The 13,030-nt window shown below is 46.6% G+C and overlaps 1 protein-coding gene across 1 annotated transcript in view; it reads right to left on the bottom strand.

The window, feature by feature from the left end:
* Positions 1-13,030, bottom strand: part of DAGLA (diacylglycerol lipase, alpha) — a 30,226-nt gene that overhangs the window by 14,992 nt on the left and 2,204 nt on the right. Inside the window, exons 3-8 of the mRNA XM_009708816.1 lie at positions 11,895-11,996; positions 11,153-11,291; positions 7,800-7,887; positions 3,260-3,394; positions 2,486-2,563; positions 1,119-1,243 (exon numbers count right to left, since the gene is read on the bottom strand). Coding sequence (XP_009707118.1) covers positions 1,119-1,243; positions 2,486-2,563; positions 3,260-3,394; positions 7,800-7,887; positions 11,153-11,291; positions 11,895-11,996 — 667 coding nt within the window. The remainder of the gene's footprint in view (positions 1-1,118; positions 1,244-2,485; positions 2,564-3,259; positions 3,395-7,799; positions 7,888-11,152; positions 11,292-11,894; positions 11,997-13,030) is intronic.

The raw sequence follows: 13,030 nt of genomic DNA, 5'->3' as shown, positions 1-13,030 counted from the left end.
AAGAGACTGCATGTCACACTGGCCTCATCTCAGCAGCAGTGATTTCCTTCACTTGCAGGAGCTCTTGCACAACAGCCCACAACTCGTGTTTCAGCCTCAAAAAGGGGCACTGGGATCAGATGTAGTTTTCCTTCTGAGCACCAGAGCGAGCCACAGTGCAACCAGTCCCCAAGGAATCCACGCGCGGTGGGGCTGGGGTCTCTCCTCAAGGGATACTGTGCTACGTAGCACAGTCCTACACTGCTTCAACACACAAAGCAGCTAGCATTTACTGAGATCCAGATCTATTTATAACAAAAAAGAAAACAGGCCTGGAATCATCCCAGAACAAAAACACAGAAGCGCAGGCGTCGGGGTTTTTTTTTTTTTTTTCCTTCTTTCCCTTACGAGACACTTCACAAATAAAAGTACTCAAGAGGAAGGCTATTCCTCCTAATAGGTTCAGCACAGAAGTTGCCTGCATAAGCGCAAAAAGCTCAACCCCAAAGAGAATCTGATGACAGCTGAAAGCGTTCATTTAAAACAACGCAATCCTGAACTGAACTACAGCATCGCTACTGTGAGGTGAGCACCATACAGGATGGCAGAAGAAAAAAAAAGCCAATTAATCATAGAGAACCCAGCACAAACTCTGGCCAAGTCTTGCTGATGCTTTAATAAAGACCCAAATGTCAACTCCCTGCATATCTGGGTTTGCCGATAAATCTGATTTCTGAGCTCCAAGACAGCTATTTTGACTCAGTGTGAAAGCAATCTTGTGCCAGATGAGTTCTCTCCGCTGGCTGTTCAAACTGCACAGGACTGGCATGATCCTTGGTGCACCAGAGAGGACAGAGCAGAGGACAGCCTGGTTTATTTAACAACGTAAGCAGAGAAGCAACTGTAAGGGAGACTGAGGAGAAAGACATTGGAGTATGAAGGCACAGAGCTACTGAGCGATGGAAAGAAAAAGCATGAGAAGGGAAAAGAGGAAAAAAGCAGAAGAGAAAAGGAAGAGGAAGAAATAGAGGGGTGATGGAGAGCAAACTGATGAAAGAAAGGATACTTCTAAATCTGGGAAAAACAGAAGGGAAAAGGGAAGAGGAGAAGGCAGAGTGATAGACAGGATGGCCACTCACGAGCAGGATCTGGCCAGGCGACAGAGTCCACATGTGGGCTTCCTCATCAGGTATATGGGCCAGCCATAGGCAGCCAGGGCAAACAGCATGTAGTAACACACCTCTTTGTACCGCTGCATCTCTTGCTGAAAGAGACAGGAGACTCACTAAAGGCCTTATTCTCTTTTCGATAGTGAGTTTTTCTACGGTTTCCCTTTTCCCATCGTAGTTACACACGTGCACCCTTCTTTCGGAGCACCAGCCTTCTCTCTCAGCACCACCAGAACAGCACCGTCAGCATTTCCAGGGGACTGCGGGAGAGCAAGCTGGTTATGCTGGGCAAGATCCTCCCCCTCCCAAGAACAGCTCGGCATAGCTATGCCTATTTTCCCCGAGCAGAGGGGCCCCCGCTAGCTGTTTAACAAAACTAGAAATGTTCTAGAGAAATTCTCCTCTGTTTATCAAATACCCTGCTGCAAAAGAAGCCCATCCCCTGCACATTTTGCCCCACCCTACCCTAACCGAGAAGTTTAAATCCCAAGAAGATAGGCTCTCCAAATATACTGCTTCCACACAGTCACAGGCCGTAAGGAAGGCGCCCAGAGAGGACCATAAAGCCAGTCTGGGGCCACACGCCTCGGTGCTGTCTTCTCTGCTGACATCTCTCCCCACAGCCCCCCTGTTCAGAAGGGGAGAGAGGCTGAGGAGGAGCAGGATGAGCATTAAACACAAGGCAGCACACCGCACGACTGCAAGCAGGTTAATCACAGAATCACCTGATCAGAGATGCTGGGACTGGGTCAGTCTTGCCTCTCTTGTAGTGATACCATCTAATCAAGAGGGGCAAATACAGTTTGCCCAATGAAGGGCTGCAATAGCAGCATATCGGGAGAAAAGCCAAGCTTAATTCACACAGAACAGACCGCAGCCATTTCCACCCTGAGAACTGCTGACAATCGGCCCCAGGGAGGAAGACTCCATCTCACTCCAGGCAGCTCCCCCTTATCAAGACGGAGCCCTGCCTGCTGGGCTCCAGGAGCTCTCCTGGTGGTACTTCCATATGGAGCTCTGCACGACACTCCTGGCTGCAGGGCCCAAGTCCTGCCTCTGGCTTGGGAGAAACCTCACGTTGCCTTCCCCCATCTGAGGGGAAATACTACCGCTTCCCACAAAGCGGAGGACAGAGACAGACAATGCTTTAGAAGCAATCTGAAGACAAAAAGCCTCCAGGCAGCAAGCGTCATCATTACGTTCTGTTGTACTAATCTTGATTTCTGTGATTATTCCAGAGAGGGGCAGAAATGAATAAGAGAAGCCACTGAGAAAGAGACAACAGGCTACACCGGGAAGGCATGGTGAGTTTGCAAGATCACAGTCCAGTGACTTACCGCATTTTTCAGATCCAGATACTTGGTGTTCCGGGTCACTGGCATCCCAGACAGAAAAGCTAAAATGTCATTGTTTGCCTGTAAGTTACAAACATACGTAAAAATTCTTCTCTGTGACATCAAGAGAAAAATCTATATCTGAAAAACAGAAAGCACTATGTAACCTGGGACAAGATACATTCAAATATCCCAACCAGTCTCCTCAACTGCTTCTAATTCTGCTGTTCTCATTTCTGCCTGTTCTGATCACTGCTGTCTGAACCCCACCTCTGGGGACAAAAAAAGAAAAAACCCACAAAACCCACAACAATTTTCTACTGGGTTGACAATCCACAAACCTCAATGCCAGGAATGGCTTAGGAATTTAGGAATTTTTCCCTAAAGTTCCCCCTGCAGCTTTACCCAGATGCTGGAGTCTTCTCCGCATCACCGTATAGGAGGAATAATCTTCCCATCCAAGTACCTACCACCTCCTTCAAGGCAGTCGCCCATTTAGGGTCAAGAGCTAAATCTGTACGTATCACCTGCCTAGAAAAGACGACAGGTTTCACAAGCTTGACTCAGTGTCAGCTGGGCCCTTTGGGAGTCTGGGAAAAAGCTGCTAAAGAAGTTAGTATTTTTATTTTACAGCTCAGGGACTAGCAATAGCCCATCACACAACAGAAACAAGGTGGGCAGAGTCCTGCAGTTCTCACACAGTGAATCACAAGAGCAGCAGGTAAGTCAGGGGGCAAGTGAGATGCCCACCGCCTCCGTGCAGCCCCCTCCACCCACCTCATCCAGCACAGCATTGCGCTTCGCCCGCTGCCGCTGGCGCAGAAGAACCAGGCCTGCAATGATGTCAGATGGGACGATGTCAAGGTCTCGGAAAAACTCGGCAAAAAGGTAGGCGATCTCAGAGTAGGCGTCCTGCAAAATCCAGGGAGAGAAGAGTTTAGGAGGAGGAGTATGGGTGTGGGGAGCCTCAAAACAGGACACAGAATGAGAACCAATGCGGCAGCAACGGCCTCATTTCTGTAGCGCTCTCTCCAAAACGCCACGAGATTCCTTCAGGGAACACCGTATCTGGTCTAATCATATTAATATCTCTCATTTCACATAGTCACACTCGGAGGCCTCAGCTGAGACTGAATTTGTACTACGCTCGGTGCTTACGTCTGGGCAAGCAGACCACCTCAACATCAAAACAGACCAGGCAGACACACGGGGAGATAAAGGAAAGGTTTTCATCTCTACATTGTAGATAAGACAGAGGAAGTAAAATGAGAATGAAGCAAATCCCAAGCCAGTGTCATCTCAGAGTCATCCTCTCTCCTCAAAAGCAATTTCATTTGAACAAAGGCTATTCAGGAAAAAAAAAAAGCACTGATTTTGTCCTATTTAACAGTCTCTTCAATTCTGTACCTCTGTCCTGGGATCATTTTGCCCATACTTAAGCCAGACCCCACCATCCCAGGCAGCTCAAAGCGACAGCTTTTGAATCCTGCCGCTGAACAGTCTCTGTAGCTGCTCAGTGTTCACCATCACGCTCTTTGCTACCCAATTTCAAAGAGTTAATTACAACACAGCAGCTCTTGGCACTGAAGGAGCTGACCAAGTTACCAGACTTCTCCAGGTTCATCTCGGACTACGCTCAAGCAAAAGGGCCTGAAAAGGAAAACTTGGAAAAAAGATCCGAGTCATTAAATGCAGAGTTCCCAAAAGAGAGGCTGACCAAACCCAAAAAAGGAAGACAGACATCACAGGAGGGACAGAAGTGGAAGTGACCCGAGAGGGTCAAGCAAAGGCTCTGAAGCAGAGCGACAAAGATATTTTGAGGAGAAATGTTATTTTTCCTTTTGCCCTGTACTACAAAAAAAAACCAAACCCACAAGATCTTAAGTGAGAATGGTTTGGGAGGTTTGAGGTGGGCTGGACCGTGAGTCAATGCTGACCTGGCCGTCGCTCAGACCAGCACGTTTAAAGACAAGGGTGACCCAGAGGCTGGATCAACAAAATGTGGGATTGAGCAAGTGCTGTAGTACACCAATGGTCAGTATTTTGACTCCTGCCAACAGTAACCTTTCCTACCGAGGTTTGTCACAGCATTATCCTGAAGTTTTAGCCTGCGTTTTCACAGAATCCTTTCCTCCGCGCCTAAAGCCACACGACTGCAGTCTTGTCCGTAGAAAGCCCAAGCCGTGCACTTGAAGAAAGGCTGGTCTTCAGGACAGGATCTCTCCATCTCTCTTCTTTGACCGGCAAGAAAGTAAATCTCTTCTCTCCCTAGTAGTCTTGCAGAAGATGACCTACATTCTTTTATCTCTGACAAACTCGTGGAGTGCAAAATTACTTTCTATCATTTTTCACTTGCCTACAAAGGGAAGTTAAATGACCATTAAGAATGGGGCTTCAGGTGCCAACTGTGCAGGTTTCCATGCCAGCTGTGCCTCTGAAGAGCAAAGGGACTGGCAGTAACCTCTCCAACATTATAACTGCAGTATCCTTGAAGCACTGACCCCATAAATCTTACCACAGTTCCTATAAGCACACAAGAAATGCAAACAGCCTCCAAGTAAAATATGACAAAAATCCATTAACCCAAAGTGACAGCAATACCCCTTAATACTCTGACCAAAGTAAGAGGCCGTAATGGAAGTTCAACATTTATGTTCTGCTCCGAAGGAAGAGTTTTTGCTGGGGCACCTGATGATATATTGTAGGATTGACTGTAGTGTTCTGCTACAAACCCTGCAGGCTCTGGGGCTGGCAGAGCCGGTGGAGACTGAGCACTTCAGACATCACGCCAGACCCTAAGAACAGATTCTTGCCCCGATGCCATGTCCACTCTGCAGAACTATTTTCCAACCCATAGGACAACGATCCTCTGCTAGAACATTTTTTCCACAAAGACTAGGAGAGACAGCAATGGTTTCATTTCTGATCCATTACATACGCATTCATTCCACACGCCGTCATGCCAGGACACACAAAGTCAGAGCTTGTTTCTGCAAAGAAAAGAGCCTGGAAATTGCTCAAGTTGAATATAAAATGGAAATTCAATAGCACAAGGAATTTGAAGATTCTGGTATCTGCTTTTATCCTGAACTAAGAAAAAAAACTAGAAACAGTCACTGCAGAATGAAAAGTTTGTTAAAAAAAGCTTGACGCAAAGTTAAATATTTTGCATTCCTGAATAAAATAATAGAGTTGTTCAGAAACCAGGCCATTCGGACGCCCATCAAGGGCTCTCCAGCCAGGCTGCGGCACCCGCCCTGCACCCTCAGGGCAGGCGGCTCTGGGTACCTGGGCAAGGCGACCTGGCTGTGCTGGCAGGGGAAAGGGACGGTGCCTCTGCTCTGGTAGCACAGGCAAGCGGAGGAGCGGACAATAACCCCCAAGGAAACGCTCCTGTTGGAGCTGCTGTGCCACAAAGCTTGTTTCCTTTCAGCTTTCCAGATGGATTTTCCTAAGCAGCTCCCGCAGCTCTGCTCTGTGAAAGCTGGTAGTCCTGGACGATGACTTCTCAGTGGGACAGCAGATTGGGGCTGGGACACTCCCTGGGACCACGGTGGCGTGTCACCCAGTGCCGCAGGAGCGTGCGACTGGGAGGATCAGCCGGACAGTACACGCTGCTGGATTCCTGCAAAAGGGCTACGACAACTCCTGCAGCCATCCGCACTTTGGAAACTGCACCCTGCGGATAACTACACAGCACTTAATAACAAACCCTTTTAATCTAATTCATACTGGTTGCCATCTGTGATGAACAAATGTTCAGGTAGCCTTTGCCTGACTCTCAATTATTCTTGCACAGCTCTTCATCTTATTACACCCTTCTCTTTTGAGGTTAAAATCCCAGTCTCATTTCTCTTCCTATACAAGTTCATATCCGCTCCAACATGCTCCTTTTTCTGCTGCATCTTTTAGGAGACCAAACACCAGGCTATATTTAGTGAGGACATCACTGATGTGGTCAGTTCCCTTGGTGTTTTCCCTGTCATTTTCTATGCCCTTCTACTGACGCTAAACATTTCTCTGATTTTTTGGCCACTGCGGCGCACTGACGTCTCTTTGAAGTGTCCTTGATAACTCCTAGCTCTCTTCCTGAGAGGTTGTAACTAATTCAGAGCCCAGCGTATGCAAGTAATTTAAATTGTTTCGTCGATGTGCATGCATCACCTTATCCATCTTTATGACTTTCCTCTTTGATAACAATTCCCTGGTTCTGCTTGGTCTTTCAAAAGTTCTCAAATATTCACAATTCTGACCAACTTAAATATTACGAGTCATCAGCAAATTCTTCCACCTTAGTACTTGCCTCTCCAGCAGGTCCCTCAGGACACCTGTCGAATACCACCCTAAGGCACAAACCCGCTCCCACTGCTTCCAAGAACGGATTGCTAGCTTTTGGGGAAGCAATACCAAGCCCCTTACCCTTCCTTGCTGGACAGATAACAGCAAGGGAAAAATCCCAACTGGTTTGAAGTTTTCATGTGCTACAATGATCTTGATGCGAATCTATGGATTAAGTAGTAGGTTTTGACTATTAGTAATCCAGAAGTATCCTTTTGCCGATTCCAATAGGTTTACGTTTTCCCATTTTCAAAGAGGTCCCTCTCCTTCTTAAGTCTACGGGATTGATGTGAACAACAGGAGAAACTGCCTAAGCAAACTGGCTGATAAAGGGAAACTGAAGCTGACCACAAAGTGCTGTCAAGTGTTGAACCTAAACACAGTGAAAATATGTATTTCTTTCACAGATATCTTCACTTAAAATTATTATCCCAGTTCACTGCAACAGCAAGGTAAAGAACAACTTCAGGAGGAGAGTTTAACACTGACAACACCACTTTTCAGTGCTACTAACTTTACCTTCAGAGAGAGTTCTGTAATACCCAAAATCAGAGGGTTAAGACTAGCCATTTGGAACAGACAACTGCCTTACTCAGCAATGCTGCACCTGCCTCTAGAGGGAAACATCAGCTTCGCTTTCTGCGTGGAATACCCGGGTACCCTCCTGCAGAAATGCAACTGCTCCTTCAGGCTACGTGGGCTGAAAGGAAGGAAAAGGAACCAGCAGGCAGCAAAACTTCAAGCCTGGTCATTCTGAGGGTAGCTCAGCTTGCTGCTTCTTGGAAGGCATCTCCAGTCCTTGCATGCACTACTGGGCTCTTTGTGCCTCCAGATCTCAGAGAACACTCCCAGTGAAGTGAAACACACATTGTCCGGGCTTGACAGCAGGAACCCCAACGCTGCTACGCTCTGCTGAGTCCCACGTTATCATCAGCCACACACAGAGCTTGCTCTCTGACAGGAGATACTGGGTACCTACCGACTGAGAGTCTTTTGTCCGTGTGCAGCAAAGAAAAACTTTGAGTCTGCGTGTCCAGCTGCTGGCTTGCCCTTCTTCCAGGCGGTGTCTGTAAATAAAGGGTAGAGTATGCACATGAGGACAGACAGAAGACGACTGCAAACAAATACCAGGACCCACAAAGTCGCACAGCCTACACTATCACTTGTAAAATGTGTGCTAAACCGTATTCTTATATTTATTCTGGTCTAGCAGAGACAAGGAGACCACATATAGATTAAAAAAAACTCAGCTTATTTTATAGGACAGGGAAATCACTAATAATCTAGCAGTTCTGGTCAGGACCAAGCCTCTGTATGTATATACATGGTGTCCTCTCTGAACGGGATGGCCGTAATGAAGCTACTGTTGTTCTACGGTACCGTTGGAAGCGGGATGTTCAAGAGCACTCGGTACTCTGGATGGAAGAAAGGTCTACTGGCAACTTGGCAGCTGCATCATGTGCTGGGATGTACTACCCCTCAGCGGGAAAACTCAGCCTCGGGGCGAGGAGGTGGGGATGGTACAAAAGACTCTGAGCACTTCATATGAGAGGAGCTGTGCAGTTTTTTCCCCAATAAACAGTTTATTTGGAAAAATATATTTATTCATGTAATACACTCTCAGAACAGAAACAATTTGCACTCTTTATTGAAGTACGGTGCATAACTTTAATCAAAAAAAAGGAAAGCAAGCTAAAGGTTCTCTTTCTATTCAGAAAAGATTAAAAAGGCTGAATACAAAAGGTTTAGCTCAACCCACATTCAGTTTATATGACATTTCAATTTCAGCTTCAAAATTAGCTAATTGGACAACCTTATTTAAAATGAACTATAGCTGAGTTCACTCCACTGTTGTGAGCTTGTCCTAGTTACTACGTTTTGCAGGGTGACAGTCCCTTATTTTTGAGTGGCATACCTGCAAACAATCCTTAGCTCAAGCCAGGCTTAGTGGCGTTGAAGTGGGTGCCTGTGTGAGTCCATGCCAGAGCACCGTGCTACCTACAGCTCCTCTCATGCAGCGTCTTTTTTTAGTGTGAACACCGACTAACTCAATACAGGTCAGACCAATCAAAAAAAGACCACTTCTATTTTCTGGCAGGCGATCACATCAGGAAAAGCCCAAGCACAGAAAGTGGGTTGCACCTGGAAGAAAAAGGTGCTGGTAAAGGAGTATTTGCCTGCAACAGAAAGAGCAGATCCCGCAAGCAGGGCAATCCATCAACTCACGCCTGAGCATTTTAAAACAACTATCTGTAACCTCCAGGGAAGACTCCAAAAGAGGAACAGGAATACCAGTGTCCTAAGACAGAGCTGCCCGTACTCAGTTTGCTCCACCAAATGCCAAAGAACTCGGGCAGCAATGCAAAGAACTTCACAACTTCACCGCGGGGGTTGAACAAGCAAGTGTGCTCTGAGTTATTTTCACTCCAACTTTTCCCAAATTCCTTCTTCCTAACACTGAACTTCCACATGTTTAGTATGAGCTCTAAAGCAAGTTTCTTAGAAAAGCCTCAGCACAATTAGCAGAGCCTTTTGTTTTGTTGTCGTATTTTCTTAGCTCTGCAAGAACATAAAAGCCCACACACATCACGATGCCACGGCTAAAAGGAAAACCACTGTGTAACAGAGTACCACAAAAAGGAAGCCAAAGTTACACGTCATCTTAATGCAAACGACAAACAAATCAAGTTTTCTCACAAGTTAAGACAGAGGAAATACGGCTCAGGTTAAGCATAACGCAAAGGTCAAATCACGGCTGTACATCAGAAGGCACGTATCACTGCAGTCCGAGGGATTTCAATAGAAATGGCTGGCCCTCAGCATCTTACAGGACCACAGTCCAGAAACAGGCAGAGAATTTCACAATATACTCTCTGGAAAGGATTGCTTTAAGCAAGCGGAGAATTTCAAATTATATTCTTTGAAAACAATTGCCTTAGTAGTGAACACACAGTAACATTTTATGTTTCCCTTTCACTTTATAGCCCACAGCATTTTGGCTTGTTAACATCTGTTAACACTCCCTTTCTAGAGTGGAAATCCGCAAACAGCAGGCACAAGCTCTCCGAAAATGTTACAGGCCTGGAAAGAAAAACCTGGCCATGGCCCAGGGGACAAATACCTTCACTCAGTTGTCTGGGATCTCAAAACTCCTCATGGGAGAGATAAAAGTAAATCAAAACAAACCCCAAAATTAAGCTCCCTGGCACAAAAAAAGAACTTTGCAATCTGTGGCACTCTGTTTCCCTTCAGAAAAATAATGCACTGACCCAAAAAGCTTTGATGTAGCATGACAATACCACAGTACCGTCACTGCTTCTCCTCCCGATCTCCCTGGGAATGTCCTGATCATGATGCAGCAATCGTACACGTTAGGCTAACAGGGCAATAACTCCAAATATTCAAGGCTAGTATTAGTAACATATTGGAAAGGTTAGGAAGAATGTCTTGCATTCTGCAATAAAAACCAGGCTCCTTCAAACAAAACTTGCTTGCATGGTCCTTAGAAAAGTCTGGTTTTTCCTCAACAAGACAACCTGGAGGATCCCATTTCAAGACACTGGAAGAGCATGTATTCAAAACACCTTCTTGAATATACATTCCCAACGAGAAACGCAAAATTTGCAGAGTATTTTTTAAAAGTCTCATTTTTTAGCATTCAAAACCTAATGCCCTCAAGTCCTACAAAGCCACATTCCTTGCTGACAGTAACATATGTCAAGACTGCGTAAGAAAACAAAGCCTGTTTGTGCTGTCCTGCTACTGGGGAAAAAAAATTCCGAAAAATGCATTGCTCAGTGAAAAAAACCTCTCATATCCCCATCTGGGTAGCTCACAGATGTAATCAATTCTTAATTAAAAGATCTGACTGCCAACAGAAAAGAAATTGCTTCTTGGCCAAGACCAAATACAAGAAACCTCAGGCCAAAAGGTCATATTTTGAAGACAAAAAATAAAGGAAGAAAGGGGCTTTGGAAGAAGATGCTGCCTCAACCTAGGCAAAACCTAAGCACTGCCTCACCGTCACCAGGCAAAACACTGCTACAGGACAGACAAGCAAGCTGTTGTGGTCAGTACTGGCTCGAGGGGCTCGTAAGGATTCACAAATCCAGCGACTAACGCACAATCCAGCCAGATACCGCCTTGCTTCGCCTCCTTCGGATACAGAAGCCCACACACAGCACCTGACAGTCTGAGCTGCATTCTTCCAAAAAAAAAAATCACCCTCGCCAAAGGGAAGCGATGCCTGAAGCTGAATGCTCCCTGCAGCAAGGCAAGGAGAATGTCAAGAACTGAAAAAAGCAGGGCACTCTTCCAGAAATGCTGCTTTACCGCAGGTTGTATGTCCTCAGGTTGCGCTGTCTCCGCTTTGTGGCACGCAGTTTGACAAAGGTCCGGCCTGTCGGGTCGAAGACGCACAGGACAGTGATGCAGACGCTCAGGATGACAACCCAGTTGCACACCACCATTCCTGCAAAGAAAGAAGAGAAGTCAGGTGCTCTGCCCAGAGGTCTTGGCAGCATCGCTTCCCGCTTTTCGCCATGCAGATCAGACCCACCTCCCCACTGCTGCAGGGCAGAGAAAGTTACCCCAAATACTCTCGCAGCCAGCTGCAGTAAAAGCAAATGCTCTGGAAAGCCTTCTAAACCACAGCTAGATTTTCCAGCTGTTTTAGGAGATTGCCGACGCAGGCAGCCATTAAATATTCACTTGAGTATCTAGGGGGACTGCAACATTAGCATCACCCCCGCCAAGAGACTGGCTGAGGCTGAAAAGGAGTTCCAGGCAAACAGTAAAGCCATTTTGAAGCAAAGAAGGGGAATCGGGTCTTACGGATTCCCCAGCCAGACCCTTCCATGGGAACATGAATTCTCGCCTCAGTGCAGACGGCACAAACAAATGAATAGAACAACTGTTCTGAGCAATAACGTCTCAGGAAAACAAGCACCACATTTACAGCTACAATCCACTTCCAACAGTCAATCCCCACATGCATGCATGAATTAGCTCTCCAAGGCAAGAGGATGTCTGCGCATACACAGGAATGCACACAAACCACATTCCAAATACGTACCCAAAGTGACACTCTTTGCTGTGATATCATTGCAGGAAGTGTAGTACTGCGTTAGCCACACGATGCCCACAATAGCATACACAAACTCAATCACCAAGATAGCTGAAACAAAAGGAACACAATGGATAGTAGCAGCATCTCCCTAGGGATTAACAACTGCCTCTCCCATCTTCTGGAGAGGAAACCCAAAGATGGGTTCTCTAGCAGGACAGTTGCACAGAGTGACTGCAGGACTGGGCCCCCATGCTTTGGAAGGTGATATTCAAGAAAATGAACCAGAAATGTAATGTGTCCTTAACACTAACGACTCCTAAACGACCCAAGGACCACACACGCACAGAGCCGTCGGTGCCCTTGGCTGGATCAGAGGTGTGGATCAGATAGCCGCACCTTCCGCCCACGACAGTGGAAAGGCTCCCTTAGGTAACAAGAATCACCGTGTAACAGTACCTAGGTCTCAACCGCCTCAGACAGCTGGCCTGATTCAAAGATACGAAATAAATAGCAGTGTGTATCCAGGATTAGTTCTGCTTACTAGACTTAGCAAATGCTCCCAGCACCTCTGCCCTTTGCAGTCCTTCCAGTAATAGTTCCCAGGACACGGTCCTTAAGGACTCATTTACTGGCTCCTCAGTTTTGCCTGTTACCCTGGTAATGAACAAGAAACCGGGGATTAACAATGGTTCCCCGGAACAAAAAAGTTGGGAAACGCTGCTCTGAAGTGCCCATCCTCACACTTTCTCTACACATTACAACCCCCAAAGTACAGGTGGGCAATTAGGTAGGGAGAGGATAAATGGCTTACTTAGCAAGCCTTTGGTGGAGCTGAGACTAAATCCATGTTCCAGCCTAGCCGACTAACCATCCACCCTCCTTATCAACCTGTCGGCACAGCATCTTTCCCTCCGTCCCTAAGTGGTTTACTACAGACTCTCACTAGCCTGGAAAGACCAGTTCAAACAGACACACAGCAAAGAGTTTTCAACAGCAGGGGGCAAGGAACCAGGGCTGGACCTGGCTCCTGATTAGCCCAACTTACATTCCTAAACTGAGGCAGGCTTTGCCTACCTTGGCTTGTCTCCCGTCTGAGATTATTCGCTGCAGGGCAGGAGGCGCAGTAGCACGGATCAGAACTT

The sequence above is a fragment of the Cariama cristata genome, unplaced genomic scaffold (genome assembly GCF_000690535.1).
Source record: "Cariama cristata isolate BGI_N322 unplaced genomic scaffold, ASM69053v1 scaffold2311, whole genome shotgun sequence".
In the NCBI taxonomy this organism is placed as follows: domain Eukaryota; kingdom Metazoa; phylum Chordata; class Aves; order Cariamiformes; family Cariamidae; genus Cariama; species Cariama cristata.
The sequence above is the reverse complement of the archived record's forward strand: the minus strand, read 5'-3'. Positions and strand labels throughout refer to the sequence as shown.